This window comes from Epinephelus fuscoguttatus, linkage group LG10, assembly GCF_011397635.1.
Source record: "Epinephelus fuscoguttatus linkage group LG10, E.fuscoguttatus.final_Chr_v1".
Lineage (NCBI taxonomy): Eukaryota > Metazoa > Chordata > Actinopteri > Perciformes > Serranidae > Epinephelus > Epinephelus fuscoguttatus.
Genome location: NC_064761.1, coordinates 33,914,382 through 33,933,030, shown reverse-complemented (window position 1 = coordinate 33,933,030; position 18,649 = coordinate 33,914,382). Strand labels below are relative to the sequence as shown.

At 41.8% G+C, this 18,649-nt stretch overlaps 1 protein-coding gene across 1 annotated transcript; it reads left to right on the top strand.

Moving 5' to 3' along the window:
• Nucleotides 1-1,626: 1,626 nt before the first annotated feature.
• On the top strand, nt 1,627-17,300 carry hapln4 (hyaluronan and proteoglycan link protein 4). The gene is made up of 7 exons (XM_049588949.1): nt 1,627-1,764; nt 3,166-3,298; nt 8,997-9,186; nt 9,986-10,158; nt 10,316-10,431; nt 10,833-11,019; nt 15,742-17,300. The coding sequence occupies exons 1-7, from the start codon at nt 1,762-1,764 to the stop codon at nt 16,131-16,133; spliced, it is 1,194 nt and encodes a 397-aa protein (XP_049444906.1). The 5' UTR covers nt 1,627-1,761; the 3' UTR covers nt 16,134-17,300.
• Nucleotides 17,301-18,649: the final 1,349 nt, after the last annotated feature.

Genomic DNA, 18,649 nt, shown 5'->3' with positions numbered 1-18,649 from the left:
AGAAGATTTTGCCTTCAGGACCTTCATCTGAAACGATTTTGGATGTTAGATATGACTACACTGGCCAGGTTAACTGATGTTAGATTATAGGCAAATAGTTTATTGTTTTTATTCAGTTTTTACGTTGTTGTTTTATATGGACCAATCTGAGTCTGACATAAAGTTTGAATTGAATTGAAAAGTTAATCATGATCATGATATGTCATTAGGCATGTCTGGTAATGTACCGGGTATTTATTAATCTAATATTTTTCAGTGGTGGAAGAAAATAATTCTATACTAAGGTAAAATTAACAGTGCTGGAATATTAAAATACTTGGACAGCAATATGGACGGATTATGAGACAATGAGCCCCAGGTACAGATATGCAAAGGGCTCCACCACCTCTCCTACAAAGGAACAAGACACACAGACAATGTGGGGATTTTGCATCTCTTTGTATTTGTGATGCATATTATTGTGGTTTTGTGTCTCTTTGAGATAATTTTGTGTCTTATTGGGATCATTTTTTTTCTTCTTTGGCGGCATTCTGTGTCACTTTGGAGTCATTCTCCTTATGGCTGTTTTGTGCTTCCTTTATTTTCTAAAGATTATTTTTTGGCTTTGTCTTTATTTGTCAGGACAGCTGTGGTGTGAAGGGGGAAGAGAGAGGGTATAGCATGCAGCAAAGGGCCATGGGCTAGAATCAAACCTGTGGCCGCTGTGGCTAGGGCATAGCCTTTCGTACATAGGACACCAGCTCTACCCTATGGCCTCGTGGGTGCTCCATTTTATGCCTCCTCATGGTAGTTATGCTCATTTTTTGTAGTTATTTTGTGTCTCTTTGCAGTTCCTTTGCATGTTGTGGTCATTCTGAGTCTCTTCCTAATTTGAGTGACATTTTGCCCGGTAGACCCATTCAGTAATCCCTACATGATTAGCAACATGTGCATAAAGTATCAAAAGTAAAAGTAATAGTAATAGTTGAGAGTAACGGCCCTGCAGATGTGTGTACAGTTATATATATTGTCTGTAGAGTCAAATCAGTGTAGTGCAGTAAAAACATACCTTGAATTGGATTGTAGTGCAGTAGAAGGAGGTTCCTTAAATTGGCCTTTAAATGCAGTTAATTGAGTAAATGAAGGCTACTTACATTCCACTACTGATATCGTTTATTAATGCTCATTATTGCACCATTATTATAATGTATTACAGTACAACATAAAATTGGAGCTGAAAGTATATCCTTTACTACCTCACTCTTCCACAGCCATAAAGTTGATTGGATGAATTTTATTTGTCTTGATAACATAAATCAGTCTCAATCTGCCGTCATAGTCTCAATACTAACAGCTTCCATTATTTCAATTGGTCTTTAATAGCAACAATGTTCCGCCTGAAAGTTAATGAGGTCTCACTGCATTAACTGCAACAAACTGTGTGACACTCAAACCAATAAGTGACACTCTAATGGGCTTCAATAAGGCACAGGAACACATTGGCAAACATTAAATCAGTGTGAAATCATTGCTGTGATTGACTTATCCACACAGCCTGCACAGTCAAATGTGTGCTGCGTCATCCGAGGACTGCGGGACCCACAAACACCGGAGGTTCCCCTGCAGTGCGAGAGATCAGCGATGGGACTGGGAGCAGTGAGAGGGAGGGAGAGAGAGAGGTGAGTGCTGCTGCTGCAGAACAACATTTAGCCTGGCTGAGGAGTTAAACGGCGCGCAGCGGCACATCTGCTCCATCCAGGCATTAATCCTGTTGTGATAGCCATGGTAAGTTCACTTCTGTGCTCCATTAGTGCGGCTCTGCTCTGCAGTTCTCTGTGTGCTGCGTGGGAACTGCAGGGATGTTCATTGGACTAACCTTGAGAAAAATGATGCAGCGGGGCTGTTTGTAGTGTGCAATGTGCATGTAAAGTGGCTGCTTTAGTAACTCTGCTTCACTGGGGCCTGTTCTGATGTTATGGACTGCAGCAGTGCTGTTTCATAGGAGGTGATTATTCCCAGGTGACACTGACAATGCAGACCTCTAGCTGAGCACACAGCTGCAGTGTACTGACTCCTGTATTTTGTTGTTATGATGATTTCATCCACAATGAAGCCCGGCCTATGTCTGTGAGAGCATGTGTTGAGAATTTGTATTTTGCACAAGGCTATCTGCTTTCCAATTCATCATGGATTTATGCAGCACCACCACTCATGCTGGGTCAAAACACACAAACACATACACACAAGTTTGCAACTGCTCTGAGCAACCACTGCATACCCATCCATGAGCTACAGTTTGTAAAGATAATGAGCACTTGACCAGAATAAGCAGCAGTAGCTTCCAGGAGGAAGTGTTTTTCAGCAAGGTGATCCGTCATTGCTCACTGCAGGGGAGATGGTTCACATACTCTGATGAGATTTTCAAGATGTGTTGCAGTCTCTTCCTGCCCACCTTAATGTCTATATGTATGTTCTTCTTTCTTGCTTGGTAATTATAATGATTTCATGTCTGCATATATTCCTCTGTTGACTGCCGGCCCCTGCTGAGCCAAGCCTGCCTCCCTCAGAACTTTCCAAACTCTTGGCGGTAAAGATAAAAAACGAGCCAAACAAGCTTTAACTTCTGACTATCCTGCGTGGACTATCTCCTCTTTTCATACTGTGACTGTGAGCGACACAGCTGGCAGATTTGAACTGCCATGTGTAGCAGACTGTGACTTGAAAGCATGACTCTCAAACCAAACAGTCAAGTCACAGTCGGCTAACCTTATTTCCTTGTTTTGAGAAGGCTGAACTAATGAATTAGCTGCTGCTTTTTTGTTTTTGCTCACTAGCCAGCTAAGCTACCCATCATTTAAACACCTAAAGTGTGAGTTCTCTGGTTGGGTTTCAGCATGACTGAGAGGCAGGAGACAGATGTGGGTTTTACCCAAGTTGCATGGCATGTGTGGATCTAGTGTTTATGTATGCGAAGTAAGTCCTAACAGAATTTTTATACCAAAGTTGCTACTGCCATTAAGTCATGTCCTTTGTTTCTGACACTGAGGATATCAGGCTGTTGTCCTTGGTGCTCTTTCCCTCTGTATTTTTAGGTCCTAATTGTGCCCCTGGAAAGCTACTGTCTGGTTTCTCCATTTTCGTTTAACCTGCAATAACCACAACTCTCTGTTTTGTCCCTTCCTGCAGCTCCTAAAGCAGCGGCGGCCTCTGGCCTTTGCGAAAATCTCCCTTGTAGTTTTCATCCTGACTTCTGCCCTCTCGGTGACTTCTCTTCCTGCTGACATAGACAAGGGAAGGAGAAAGGTGGTGCACGTGCTCGGTAAGGAAAAATGATTTCTTCTTTCTTCTTGTTTCTCACAGCTCACAGCAGCAAAGTCAGGAGCTCTTTGTCCTCCACTGATCTGCATAGCTGTTACAGCAGGGGCGAGGAAATATGGAGGGTACGCTCTGCAGAGGTCACCTTAGAGTTAGCAAAATGGCAACTTTGAAACCAGAAAAATGCTCTTGTTAAAGGGACATTTCATCCCCCAAATCAAAAAGTAAGCAGAGCGTTAGTTCAGGCAGGACACGATGTCAAGCTCAGCTCACATCTCAGCTACATCAGCTGATCTAAAACAGCCTAATCAACTGATAGAGCAGCTGACTGATGAAGGGAGTCACATGATTCACATGATTCCTTTCTATGCAACCAATTGACAAATCTCATTCAGGGCACCCTATTTAAACTGCTCTGGCCTGCCTACTGTTGCTGCTTCCTCTGCAAGCCGCTTTGCGCCCTGCCTCCACCCCAGCTCCTCCTTTTCATGTTGTGTCATGTTGTGTAGTTGCTGTTTGACATTGATGCTGGATCTGTTCTGTTCCTGGGGGGGGTCTTTGCTGCTGCTCTCCTTGCCTTAGGCTTTCCATGTAGGCGCATGGAAGGGCAGGGAAGTATTGCTTCACTTGCTTTGCACGTGGAAGGGTAGAGAGGTGTGCTCTCTCCGCCATAGGATTTCCACATAGGCGTGTGGAAGAGGCTTTCTGCAAAGGCCCGAGGAAAGGCAGTGAGGCCCCAAAACAGAGCCATACTGCCAAATATAATACTGCAAATGGAATTAAAGTTTTCTTTGATTTAAGTGTTCCTGACTGAAAAACATATTTTTCCTCTTACCTGCAGTGCTATTTATCAGTGTAGATTGTTTTGGTGTGAGTTGCTGAGTGCTGAAGGTATCGGCCATGGAGGTGTCTGCCTTCTTTTGAATACAATGGAACTAGATGGCACTCGGCTTGGGGTTCTCAAAGCACCAAAAAACATTTGAAAAACTCAACAGCAATGTCTCTTTCCAGAAATCATGACCCAGTTACCTAAGATAATCCGCAGATCTTGTTGTGAGCGGTTTCAGTGGGACAACTATTGTCTTTCTACACCTGCCAATGGTATCACTACGCAGAAGGAAGAGGGCATCTACTCACGGACGACAGACTTGTGCTCATGACAGCATGAGATGTAAACATGAATGGCGTCCTCCTACCCTGAGTTGTAATGCTAGCTACCTCAGTTGTGCTAGGTGAGCTAGCATTGAATGCATGCTCTGCAACTCACACCAAAACAATCTAGACTGATAAATAGCACTACAAGTAAGAAGAAAAATGTCTTTTAATTTGGGGGTGAACTGTCCCTTTAAGTCTCACCCCAGGGGTTAATGATCCAAAGACAAAAAGGAGAAAACCAACATGCTGAAGCCTTCAAAGAAATCCAATGAAGGATCTTGAAACTGTATTTAGAACCATGCACAGAAACACACATTGTATTTCAAACAGTATTCCTGGAGCCAATGCTGTTATAACTCTAGAATATTAAGCATTATTAAAGTTGTTAATATGCCATCTAGCACAGCACTACTACCACCAAGTATTCACTTGAGGACTGTGATACATTCCTAACATTTTACCTACTAATTAATGACAAGAGGGATTAAATTAATCGACTGTATGAGACCTGGCTGTCCGTTTTATCTGCAACATAGAGGCTAATAAATGTACATTTGTTCTTGTACAAGACGGCACTTTCCAATGACTCCTGCCTGCTATATACATTTTATTTTACAAGGTTTTTCAGCATATATTCTTACAGATACTTTGCAACTAGTAACAATAGATGTTGGATAATAATGATATAGTTGAGTGAAAGGTATTTTTCCCTCTGAATATGGAGAGGATAAAGTTGCATAAAATGTAAAAAGTTGAGTAAAGTACCTTTTTTTTTTGGCAGTAGGGGCAGAGTAACTCCACAAACAAGCTAAGACACACAGCTCCAACATCTTGTTGTCTTATCATCCCATTAGATATGTGACCACCTGATGATTGTAAATCCTATATTCACTCTGCTTTTGGTCTCTTTTAGTCTCCATCGACTTTCTAAAAAAGCATCTGGGCCTTTAGCAGTTTGACATTCTTTTCCAGCTAGTCTCTAACTTTGTCTGCTGTGTGTTTGGAGCTGGGACGGTATCACACACACAGTGGTGTTATCAGAACTTGTTTCCACTAATTAACGGCTGCCCGCTGCTTTTAAGCTCCCAGTTTTACTATGGCATTATAACACATGTAGAGGAGCACACTATCCCAACCTTTACATCCCAATCCTTTTCACACAGGCGCTCTAAATAACCAGTAGGAGTCACTAGTTACATGGTGTTTGTCCTAACATCAGCCTGTTGCAGCATTGGGAAATAATGTGCGTAAAGTTTTGATTAAACACCACTTTGCTTTCATGGCTGCTGGTGATAAACAACTTTGCAGAGAGCAGTAAGCAGTGACATGACTAATTGCTGGCTGGCATGGATAATTGTTGGTGCCTTTATCTGGTCACAACATAGCAGAAAACCTCTTGCAGCCGCTCATTATATGTTTACACCACACTTGTTGTGTGTGCAGTCTTTGGCTGCCTGGGCAAACACACACAAGCAGCGTCTGAGCAAATGTCTGCCAAAAATGCAAACTAGGTCTTGTTATTGCCGGTTTGGGAGAACAGACCTGTGGTTACCATTAGTATCGGGTCATTTTGGTGAATGGCTCTTAGCAGAGGTGGAGGTTAAGATTTGGAGTGGGCTAATCTGGTGACAGATCTGGGCAGAGGAGTGAGTAAGCTGCACACTGATCTATGTCACCAAAACAATGTGCCCCACCATTGATATGCTGAATGTTGAGGCTAATGTGACAGCAGAAGTAAACACGTTTTATTAGCTGATGCAGATTCAATTTTGCAGGCACCTCAGTGTGGTTTCTCTCACAAAGAAAACCAAAGAGTAAATTTTTCGGTTCGAGTACGAGTTACAAATATTGACTGTGCCAAACAGCATTCCAAAAACACTACTCCACATATCCGTATAACAATGAAGAATTTAATACTTTTTCTTCTTCTACTACTACAAACACTACAACTACTACCAATAATAATGACAATAATGATAAAAGCATGATGACTTTATAAAGGACACAGAAGGAGGTCCATAGCGTACCACATAAAAACAGACAATCGTCTATATAGAAAATTACGAAAATAATAAATACAATATATAAATATGAAAAGACAAGAAGTACCCAACATTATACAAGTTCATATAAAAAGACATAATTCAATCAACTGCACCCACAAACCAGCTGGAGAGCCAGTGGCCCCACAGTCTCAATGAAAACCTGACTGAGTTCAGCTCAGGGTTGACCAAGGCCTGGATGACTCTATTTTCTGAGACAGAGAGCCTACACATACATCGATCAGCCAAAACATTAAAACCAGTGGTGGGTGAAATGAGTAACATTGATTATTTGGTTACAGTGCAATGTTCGGCTGGGAGACTTTCGGTCATGGCATTCTAAGTAACCCAACTAGATCCTTTAGTGTCATACAGTGGTGGAAAAAATTTTTCGGACACTCCATGCATTTGTGAAATATTGCATTAAGAATCACTCTTAGGTCTTCAAGTGCAATTTCTTTTAGTACAATCACAGCCAAAATACTAAATAAATCCTAAAAAAGCCATTAAAAACTTAAAATTGATTGGTTCCATAAAAATACATAAGAAAGTTTGAGTATTGGGTCATTTTGGTACCAGTGATGAAGGTCGTTCTTTTTATTAAAAGACACAATTTTTGTTGCCAAGCTTCGTGTCTACATAAAGCCGGCACATTTGAAAGTTCTTCAGACACAAAAATGGCTAAAACAAGGAACCTAATGCAGGAAACACGCCTGAAGATAAAGATTCTCAGCCAGGAAGGGTACAGCTGCCGCCAGATAGCCAGGAAGTGCAGATGCAGTCCTTCAGCAGTTGGATACACTCTGCAGAAATACAGACGAACCAACAGCTTGGAAGACAAACCAAGATCTGGGCATCCAAGGGTTTCTTCAGCAAGAAATGACTGCATCCTGATCCGCATGTGCAGGCAAAACCGCCGAATGACATCACAGGAGCTTCAGCAGCAGTGGTCAAACCAAACTGGTGTCCAGTGTTCCACCCGCACTGTACGTGGCCGACTTTTAGATCATGGCTTAAGGTCCTACAAGGCTATCAAGAAGCCCCTGATCAATGAGAGACAGAGGTTAGCCCGGCGTCGTTGGGCCCAGGCACACAAGAACTGGACAGCCAGGAATTGGAAGAAGATTTTGTGGTCAGATGAGTCCAGTTTCCAGCTTTATCTTCCTCCTACTAATGTGAGGGTACGCAGAAGGCCAGGCGAGCATTATCTCCAGCATGTACAGTACCTACTGTCAAGCATGGTGGAGGCAGTATCATGGTTTGGGGATGCATGAGTGCTGCTGGTGTTGGTCATCTCACTGTCTGTGATGGCACATTGAACTCTACCAAGTATTGTACCATTCTCCAAACCCACATGCTCCCTTCTGCGCGTGCACTGTTCCGTCGAGGTAAAAACTGGATGTTTCAACAAGATAATGCCCCTTGCCACACATCCAAGGCCAGTAGAACTTGGCTGCAGGAGCACAGTATCCAGGTCTTAGAGTGGCCAGCTCAATCCCCGGACATGAGCCCCATTGAAAATCTGTGGTGGATTATCAAAAGGTCTGTTTCAAAGCATAAACCAAAGAATTTAGAAGAATTAAAAGCAGTGATTCAAGAAGAATGGGACAAGATTACCCCTCAACAGTGTGAAAGGCTCGTGGGGAACATGCCAGCCAGGATTAGAGCTCTACTACGTGCCAGTGGCAGGACTACTAAATATTAATTTGATGATGTGATGGTTTATTTATTTTTTGTTCAGTTTTGAACACATTCTCTGTTATTTGTTGACTTTGATACCGACAATGTTGAGAACTGACATATTGAAACTGTCAAGAATTTAGTTTTGTTAGTTTTTCTTGTAAACAATAAACAAAAAAATATAATATGTATTTGTTTGTATCTGTCTAATGCAGATATTTCATGATAATATTTGAGATTGTGTAAAATTTTAAGGGTGTCCGAAAACTTTTTTCCACCACTGTAGGTTTAGATTTTTTTATTAATTAGAATGTGCATTTGTCTCCTACAATAGAAACATGACAGCAGCAGAAGACTTTATATTAACAAAATGAAACTGATGCAGAAATGACACAAATTGGTGCATAAAACATTACCAGAATGCAGGAATGTATGGCCCCTCTCCCCCTATTCAATATATGTCCCCCTCAATGTAATAATGAAACCTACGTGGTTTTTCAGTGTTGTTATCTATCCTCAGCCATTTGACTCTTCCACTCCAACATATCAACATGTCTACAGTGTAAACACAAAGAACATGAGCCAATGAAACAGACAGAGTCATAACAGGCACACGACTAGCACTGACAGTTTTCCTAAAATTATATTTAAAAAGAAGAAAGAAGAAAAGAAATGAATATATCACAATATAGTGAATTGTGATATGCGATACATATCATATCACCAGATTTTTGCCAATACACAATCCCAGAAAGCAAACCAGCAAGATCACACAAAATCCGAGGTGATTATTATTCCCCAAATACAAAATATTTTCTTTTACAGAGGATGACACTGGAGCAGTGATTGTGCAGACAGCTCCTGGTAAAGTGGTGACACATCGTGGTGGCTCCATCACTCTGCCCTGCAGGTTCCACCACGAGCCGGAGAACACCGACCCCGCTCGTATTCGGATCAAATGGACCAAAGTGACCGATGCTCTGCAGTTTCAGGACGTCTTTGTGGCACTGGGAAGGTAGAATCTGCATTTCCAGTTGATCAATTTGCATCTATTGTTTTAAATATTTTTTTCTGACAAATGCTGATTCGATGGATTGAGTGAGAGACAATGCTTAGCACTAGGGATGGAACAATATCAGATTGTATCACAGATCACCATAAAAAAACACAATAAGTTGATTATGGTGAATTTCCATTATCAGGTTGATCATGAATATCATGTCCAACAGCAACCAAAAGACTGCTGGGCAACTAACAAAGAAAAAGCAATAAAACCAGGATGCTTACACACCAGCCTATAAAGATAAATAAATAATTGATGATATGTTCATGCTAAAAAAATAAATTAATAATAATAATAACTATGATAATAATGATAATAATAATATATTTTATTTAAATGGCGCCAAAAGAGTATAGAATATATTCTATTCAAAAGTTAAAATACCTGCTGGATTTTTTTAAAGATAGTTTTTTACTGAAAAGAATGTTGATTAGTAAAAGATGTGTGTCCTATCTGGAATGCAATAAAAATATTTTTGTTTTGTTGATTATCTGGATAATATCATGAATTGCAATTATTTTGTCCAGAATTATCATGATATGAAATTTCCATATCTTCCCCTGCCTATTCAGCACACATTTACAGTGTAGTATTTAAATCTATTAAACAATACATTGCTCTTTTCAGCAGGTTATAAAGTACAGGATGCCACATAAAGTCAAACTTTACAGCTTTTTTCAATGATTTTGCTCATATAGCAACTATTATGAAGAAAAAAAAACCCTTTTACATTTCTGTCCTCTCTCTTCAGGCAGCAGCGTGCGTTTGGATCATACAAAGGCCGTGTGTTTCTGGAGCAGGCAGGACCAGGTGACGCCTCAGTGATCATCCAAAATGTCACGCTGGAAGACTATGGGCGCTTTGAGTGTGAAGTCACCAATGACATGGAAGACGATACGGGATTTGTCAACCTCGATTTAGAAGGTCAGGTATTAATCAAGATGCAGCTGGAAGAGATTTTGTTGAAGTTATTTCTAATGCTCAGCTGCAGCTGCAGAGATAGACTAGTTCACATGAGAAGTGAAATTCATACATTTAACAAGCTCACACTCAGCAGCAGGTCTGTCTCTGTCACCTGTAGGAGTGGTGTTTCCCTATTACCCCCGTGAGGGGCGCTATAAGCTCAACTACCACCAGGGGGAGGATGCCTGCAAGCAGCAGGACGCCATTCTGGCCTCTCACTCTCAGTTACACAAGGTGAGTTTAAGCCTTTCCTGTGGTTAACGTCTCTCGTTTAAAGCAGATTAAGAGAGACTAGAGTAGAAGCCACAGATCACTACAAAGGATTTATTAAAACTGTGTAGATCACAGCTGTAGCACATTTATAGGCCACTCTTTAAGTTGTATTAATGCACTTCCTGGCGACAACCCTCAGCTATAAACTGCTTTAGAGCTACAGTAAGTCTGATATTACGAATATGCATATGACCAGTGCAGACATTTTACTGCAGGCCCATCCTCCTATTAAAAAAACATATGCATTAAAGTGCAGAGTAATGAAGTTATGTCAGAGGAGATAAACCAGATTCTTTCTCCTCTTAAAAATTGTATTTAATCCTTCAGTATGATCCACTAATGTACATTATCTCCCTCCGCAGGCCTGGCTGGAGGGACTAGACTGGTGTAATGCTGGATGGCTGGAGGATGGCTCAGTCCAGTACCCTATCTCCCATCCCAGAGACCAGTGCGGCCGCAAGGACACCCCCGCTGGCGTTCGTAACTATGGCTACAGGCACAAGGAGGATGAGCGCTATGATGCTTTCTGCTTCACTTCCAAGCTCAGCGGTGAGAAACACAGACAGAGATGTAGGTTGGCGGCCATCATAGTGTGTGCTCGAGCATGTCTGTATCTCAGGATCAGAAACACTTTGTAGTCCATCTTCATGATCACACGACAAAATACAGACATCCAGCTGAGTGTCCAGCGTCTGTGGAGAGAAGGGACCAAGGCACTGACGGAGCTGGATTGTTGTGGTACTGTATAGAAAGAGGATACATCGTGAGTGTTGTTGAACCATGAGGAAATTAGGCCCATGTCTCTGATCTCTGCCTGTGATCTTGCCGGCCTAAGGCCATTGGATTTAGATCAGGCTGTGTTGACTCTTTCCTGAGAGGGCCACTGTGTCCTCTGGGTGCCAAGCATCGCCTTTCATCTCCCAGTTCTTTGATTTACATCACATCCCCACAGAAAGTATGCTAGTGTCTCCGTCTCACACCTCCAGGTCCGTGAGCTCAAACAAACTTGGGAAAGTCGGAGGCTGGATACATTTTTGCATCATGAAAATTATCTGTAGTCTCTGGGGCTTTTGAACAAGTCTCCATGTTTGAAAGGAAAAAAAGGTGTGATAAAAGTTTTTTTATGCTGTCACTCAGTTATTGTTAAAAGCCAGTAGCAATTATTTACTATTTTTCAAAGCGTTGGATGAGAAGAATCTCATATCTCAGTCAGGTCTTTGTTTAAAGAAAGTTTAAAGAGCGCAAATGTCCACTTAGAGTGAGCGGAGGAAGGTGAATTGGTTCAATAAGTGCAGGACTGTTGGAGATCAACAAACAGTATCGGTTGTGGGGTTTGAACGACTCAAAGCCAGGTATTTTTTAATGACACACCATTGACTTTCTAGCCACGTTTGTTTGACTCAAAGGCGGGTGTTTTTTAGAAACATCCCTTTCTTTTCTAACCATAACCACATAGTTTTGACGCCTTAAGCTTACCACAAACCCCTTCTTACTCCTGACCCCTTTGGTGTCACGCCATTGTTTCGATGGCCCAAAATTCTGGAGACCCATTAGTCCCAAAAATGCCCTATTTCTCTGATGGCCAGTTGTCCCAAAAGCAAACAGTCATTTCTCTGAAGTCCCATTTCTCCAAAAATACACCCTCCCTGCAGTTAGTGTCAGTTTCCCAGCAGAGTTTGAGCCACTGTGTTTTTCACCAACCTGCCTCTGCTTCCCCAGCGACTTCTGCTCCACCATACGTGGGTGTTTAATGCTAAAACATGATTTTTTTCCTGACCATACCCAAGTGTTTTTTGTACCTAAACCAAACACAGTGTTGTTGACAGCGTATCCATAGTTTACAGAAATGTACATTTCTTCTGGCGATTGGGTTGTCTGACTGCAGGAAGCGTGTAATTTCTGAGAAACAGGACTTTGGAGCAATAGGTGTTTGTTTTTGGGATGACTGCCTGCCAGTGAAATGAGCTTTTGGTCTAGTGCAGAGGTAGGCAACCTGCATGCAGCTCTTTAGACCCTCTCCAGTAGCTCTTTGGGGCTCTGACATAAGATTATATGGAAATGAATAATGGTTCTCTTTTAATGTTTGGATTTTAATTTTGTAATTGTGGCAGGCTTGAAGTTGCATTGTTGTATTGCCCTCTACAATTGTTAAAATGTGCAGCCTATACACCGAATAAAAAAATGTTTTAACATTTCATCAACTAAAATGTGCATCATACGTTGACGATCTGGTGCCTTTTCCTACTTGCTGAACGTCAATAGCGTTGGCAAGCCAGGAGTCTCTCCAGTAAGGCCAGCTATGGATTCTGAATCCTAAAAAGGAAAAGTCTTGGAGGAAAAAGAGTGTGTGGACAGATTCACTTGGTTTCACAATCAATGCTGCAAAGTTAATGTACTAAATAACTATAAATAGCCTGCTGCAGAGTAGCCACCGTGTAGTAAATCATAGACTTGTAATGTTGATCGACTAATTGAGTCTTAATAAGCTGTTACCTTCATTGAAATATGTTTTGTGGCTCCAGACAGATTTTTTTTGCCAATAATGGGTCTTTTAATAGGAAAGGCTGCTGACCGCTGGTCTAATGGAACATTTTTTGGAGTATCGGGGCTTTGGAATTTTGGGCCATCAGAACAATGGCCAGTCCCGAGCGCCTTCTACATCAAGATACGATGCAAAAGGCTGACCTGGACATCATGATAGTAATGCGGGTTCTTCTGCCTAAGCAGCAAAATGTGATCATGTTGAATAACCAGAATGCAAAGTATGAAGCTACAGCCAGCAGCTGGTTAGATTAGCTTCATGACTTGAAACAGGTAACAGCTAGCCTGACTTTGACTAAAGCTCTCCGTGTGACCATGGCAACCACAGAAATCACAGTGGGGAAACAATACAGGAGGTGTTGTGCACCCTGCTGCTGCTGATTGTCACAGAACATTGACGCTACTGTCCGAAAGCATCTTCATTTTCACCGAAAACAGGCAAATTGACCTATGGCTAAGCCACGCCCCCCTCCACTCACTCGGACAAACTATCAACATTCATTAACGGCACTATGCCAGGTGTCGCAGTACACGGCATTTCTCAGGAGGCAATTGATGATTTTTGGGGACATAATGATCAGATGTCATTGAGAAGTAACCAAAAGGGCCTAAACTACGCACTGGAGGGATATATTAATCATTTTATTGTTAAGGTTGATGAAAAGCTTAAATTACAAGCCAAAATTTACAGGTCACAGTGTACGCCTGTGAGCCGCATTTCATTGCCATCACCATCAAAGACAGCAAGTTAAAGTGCCACTGAAGTTAAGGTTTTTGGCTCAGAATATGAGAAAAGGATAACAGCCTTTTTCCCATCTTTACCAAGAGTGTCTCTCCGTTAGTTGCTACAGTATTTACATTGAATCATTCAGCATAACGTTTGCCAACCTTTGTTATCTCTGCCATTACAGATAAATTAATGAAGCTAAGCTCCAGAAGTTAACGTTAGCTTAACTAGAGCCCTTTGGACAACAGCTAACAATGATGTACGATCACCAAAGTACAAAACTAGAACAAAATAGACTAATGAACTCCCAGCAAACAAGGTGACATGATGAACAACGCAGCTAGGAGCTAACGTTAGGCTAACTTTAGCTAACATTAGCTAGAGATGTTAAAGATAACTTTATATTTCTTTCCAGCAAAGTGACAATATGTTGCCTCAAACACAATGTTGACTTACCTTAGAACAGATGTAGACATCATTGTTAATCTTATTCACCCTGAGTTGATGTTGTGGTCTAACGTTACCACACAACTTTATCCAAAGGAGACACTTTTCTCAGTTGAGATGTGGTTGCATGTACCCCATGCACACCGTTTGACCATTTTTAAACTTCAAATCTCCAAAAAAGCTCATAAAACCGAACGAAACTGACTTTCTGCAATGCATTTCAATGGACGTCCAGGCAGAGAATGTCCGAGTGTATGGGAATGGCTATACGCACTGTGATTGGCTCATTGCGTTTGAGGGCGGGGCTTAGCCATAGGTCAATTGTGCATTTTGTATAGATCTAACACATGACATATATTATTTAGTTTGGAAGTGCTGGTAGGCTCATTTTTTTGTATCCGGACAGAGACCGGCTAACTATCTCCCCCTGATCCCAGTCTTTATGCTAAGCTAAGCTAACCATCGCCATATTTACCCACAGATATGAGAGTGTTGTATTTCTTAGTGTCTAACTAGTCCTTTAAAACATTGACCATGTTTGTGAAACATAGTACACCACTGGCTGACAGGAAATTTTAATAATTCAGTCTGTAAAAACATGACTCTAATTCTGCCTGCGCCTCTTTAAAATTTAAAAAAAGAATTGAAAACTTGTCATGCATTCTGAAAACTAAAGAGGTTTTTTATTATCTTGATAAAGGACAGTGCTCTGCAATGCATCATAAACAATGTTGGAATAGTCTAAGCTAGAACAAAGAAGCAGTGCCAGCGCTTCTCTCCTCAGTGAGAAAAAGGGTAGTATGACAGAAACCTTAAATGATTGCTCATGGCTTCCCCTGTGTGTTAATTATTGTGGACAGTCTGTTGTGGGCAGGAGGTTTCAGCAGTGGTCGTGACCGATACTGTTGCTCAGTCCAGCTGGAAGGTATTTACTGAGCGTCCCCCAGGGAAATATGAGACAATATTCTGCCTCTCTAATAGCCAGCAGTCACATAAACAAGCATAAAATCAATAGCTGAGCCAAGTGCAAACCTGAGGTTGCCGACATGATTTTCTTGATAGCAGTTCATGCTGTTCAGAGGAACCATCAGCCTTTTTATTCTTGTTTTAGGTTCTTTACTTTTTGCCTCTGTCTTAGCAGAAGCTTTCCTTGTGATTCAGTTCAGTTGAAACAATTCATCCAATCAGGACACCAATTTCTTTAATACTGCCAGGCGAAAAAAAAGTCCCCACAGAGACGAGATGAAAGCAAAAATGGAAGCGTTTTAAGAGTAATTTTGAGTTAGAGTATTGCCTTTCGATTTTGAGCAGCTGCCCAGACGATGTTGGAACGATTTAATATTCTGAACACAGTCAGACCAGAGAAGCCGGGAAAACTGAGAATATCTTCCCTCAGGGCTCCTCGTGTCTCTGGGGCTTCACTCTCTCATTCACTCCTCTCTCTTTCGTCTTTTTTTTGCCCTCCTGAACAATGCACTTGCTCTGTTTTCCTTTACCTTTTCTCATGTTCTTACAACAAACACTCTCTCTTCTCCTCTCCCTCTATATCCCCTCAGGCAAAGTGTACTTCCTCAAACGCTTTAAGAAGGTGAACTATGCAGAGGCGATGAAGGCTTGCATTCGAGATGGCTCAACGGTGGCCAAAGTGGGTCAGCTGTACGCTGCATGGAAGTTCCAGCTTCTGGACCGCTGTGAAGCCGGCTGGCTGGAGGATGGAAGCATCCGTTACCCCATAGTCAACCCGCGCTCTCGCTGCGGAGGATCCCAGCCAGGCGTCCGACACCTGGGCTTCCCTGATAAAAAATTCCGCCTCTATGGGGTCTACTGTTACCGCGAGAACAAGGATGAAACAGCTGGTGGTACCAAAATGACAAAAAGCCCCGCAGCTAGTTTGACGAGGAGGAAGAGCAGCAACAGCATCCCCATGAACGCCACGAGGGTGATTTAAAGTGGAAAGACTGAGAGCAAGAAGGGGGATGCAATTTTAGATTTGACAGCAACAACTGTCGCCTAGCAGCCGACTCCATTCATCGCTTTCAAAGTAAAACACTCACAGACAAGATGTACTCATTTGCAGATTTGCCAGAGAGAAGAAGCGAGGCTGTGTAAAATTAAGGGTGACATCTTTATTAGGGTGATTTTCCTTTTCGTCTCAAGTCAGTCAGTCATCTTAAGGAGTGAGTATGTTAGCACATCTGCCGCTGGAAAACTGTGAGGTTAAACAGCAGCTTGATCGTCGCTCAGGCACACATCAGATCAGAGAGTCTGCCATGAATATCCTTGTTTACGTGTGTGTGTGTGTGTGTGTATCATAATTTGGCCCCTGCTGTGGCTCCTGAGCTCTAGTCTGAGCCAGAATCCCGGTGCCAGGGTGAAAACATTCATTACTGGGTGAGACGGGATCATCTGCCTGACTGTACAGGGGGAAAAAATCCAGCAAGTTTTGATTGTACCGAGTTTAATTGCCTGTATCCGGGTGCCATGCTTGGTTAGCAACCCTCTGGCACAATGCGAGACATTTTCCTCATTAACTAAGACCTGGCAATCTCATCATTAGAGCTGAACAAGTAGTAAATATTGCACTAGCTCTAAAATATTTGCACTTTAAATACATAGAGCTTTATTTTATGATAGTGTCTTTGCATAGACTAAAGTGAGCATGTATTGCTTGGCTGAGATCAGTTGCTGAGGCTGAATAAGCAGAAATAAAAAGCTACAATAATTACTATTTACCTCACATACTGCACATCTAAGCAACCCGGGCCACCGATTGCACTATAAATGTTGCACACAGCAACCTTTATTACAGAGTATGTTTGCCTCTAGAGAATGGATGAATGTTCTAGGAAAAAATAAAGTCTTGAAATTGTTGTGTTTTGGTGCAGTTATTTTTCCCAAATCAGGAGATCTAAGGATATTGAACCAAAAAAGGAAAGAAATATAGCAAATGCACTTCCATACAGGGTACAAAAGTTCACTAAATGGCCTGATGAATTTAATGGGCATGGGCTGCATTTACACAGTGCTTTTATCCAGAGCACTTTATGGTTTTCACACACACTAATGGCAGTGAGCAACCACGCCACGCACAGGCTTAACCACGGTGAGCAATAGAAGGTTCAGTGTGTTGCAGCTGTAGGACAGATCATAGAATCGACTCGCTGACCCTGAGTTTAATGGACAAGCCGCTCTACCTGCTGAGCCACAGCTACCTAGTCTATCATTCTACTGTATCTCTAACAAGTTCGTGTAGAGGATACACATGAAAACAAGACTATAGCCTCTTTCACACATAGTTCCTGGTAAATTACTGGGATAACCTTTCAGGCACCTCCAGTGTTTTTCATTATTACATTCAGGAATGTTTCCCGCTTGAGCCTTTTCACACATGCTATGACAATGCCAGAATAGATAGGGCAAGGACTAGTCCAGCAGATGGTGGTAATGCAACACTTAATGGATGCCAACTGCCATAAAACTCAGAAGAAGAAGAAGAAAAAGTTGTGCATTCCAAAACCCTGACTACCATGTCGCATAGTATGCCAGAAAAATACTTAGTATGCCCCAATACATAGTATGTAAAATGAAGTATGCCAAGAATACCAGGATGTTCTACTGCCATCATAGTTTTATGGCTATTCTGACCCACAATCCTCAGCACGCTTAGCCCTGCAATAGTTTGGCGACCTGTCCAGAGTGTACCCCGCCTCTCACCCAAAATCGGCTGAGACAGGCGGAAAATGGATGGATGAATGAATCCTCTGCGCAGTGGCCAATGTCTCATCGACTGACAGCCTGACAGCTCATTGAAGCCGCAAGGATGGCTGATAGTGAATTCAAGTGACTAATGACCAGTCGAATAGTAATAATAGGAATATTGATTGTTTACATGCACAAAATAATCATAAAGATAACCAGCAACAACAGGACAATGAAAGTTGCTCAGTGGCGCACAAAGCCACTGACATTAGCATGTTAACATAATTAGCACTAAACACAAAATGCACCTGAGACTCTAATGTCATTAGTTTATGAAGATATTTGGTCATAAAAGTCGCTTCTTGGAAAAATTTCTGGAAAAATTACATAATAATGAAATAATAATGTCATGGTGGCATTTGAGAAAAAATCAGAGGATCACCTACATCACTAGGATACACGATCTGCTGACCATAATTGCCATCCAACTTCTAGTTGTTGAGATGTTTCAGTTTGGACCAAGCGGCAACCCCTCTGAGCTGTAAGATGAAGCCAGAGTGGAAGTGCCAAAAACTGCAGTTCCTCTAATGGCCACTAGAGGCTGGCTTGAGAAGTCAGTCAATCCCCATTGACCCCCATATTAAAATGCCCAACTTTACAGCAGAAATAAACACATTCACAGCCTGGTACCAAAAACAGTGTGGGTCTCTATAGCTAATTTGCCACTTTATGACACCTGTACAAAAGTAAATTTTTATAAAACTC

Excerpts from the sequence above, each read along its gene's own strand:
- hapln4 (XM_049588949.1), top strand. Across the intron at positions 3,299-8,996 it reads AAAGGTGGTGCACGTGCTCG|AGGATGACACTGGAGCAGTG; the intron begins GTAAGGAAAAAT and ends TTTCTTTTACAG. Across the intron at positions 10,159-10,315 it reads TGTCAACCTCGATTTAGAAG|GAGTGGTGTTTCCCTATTAC; the intron begins GTCAGGTATTAA and ends TGTCACCTGTAG.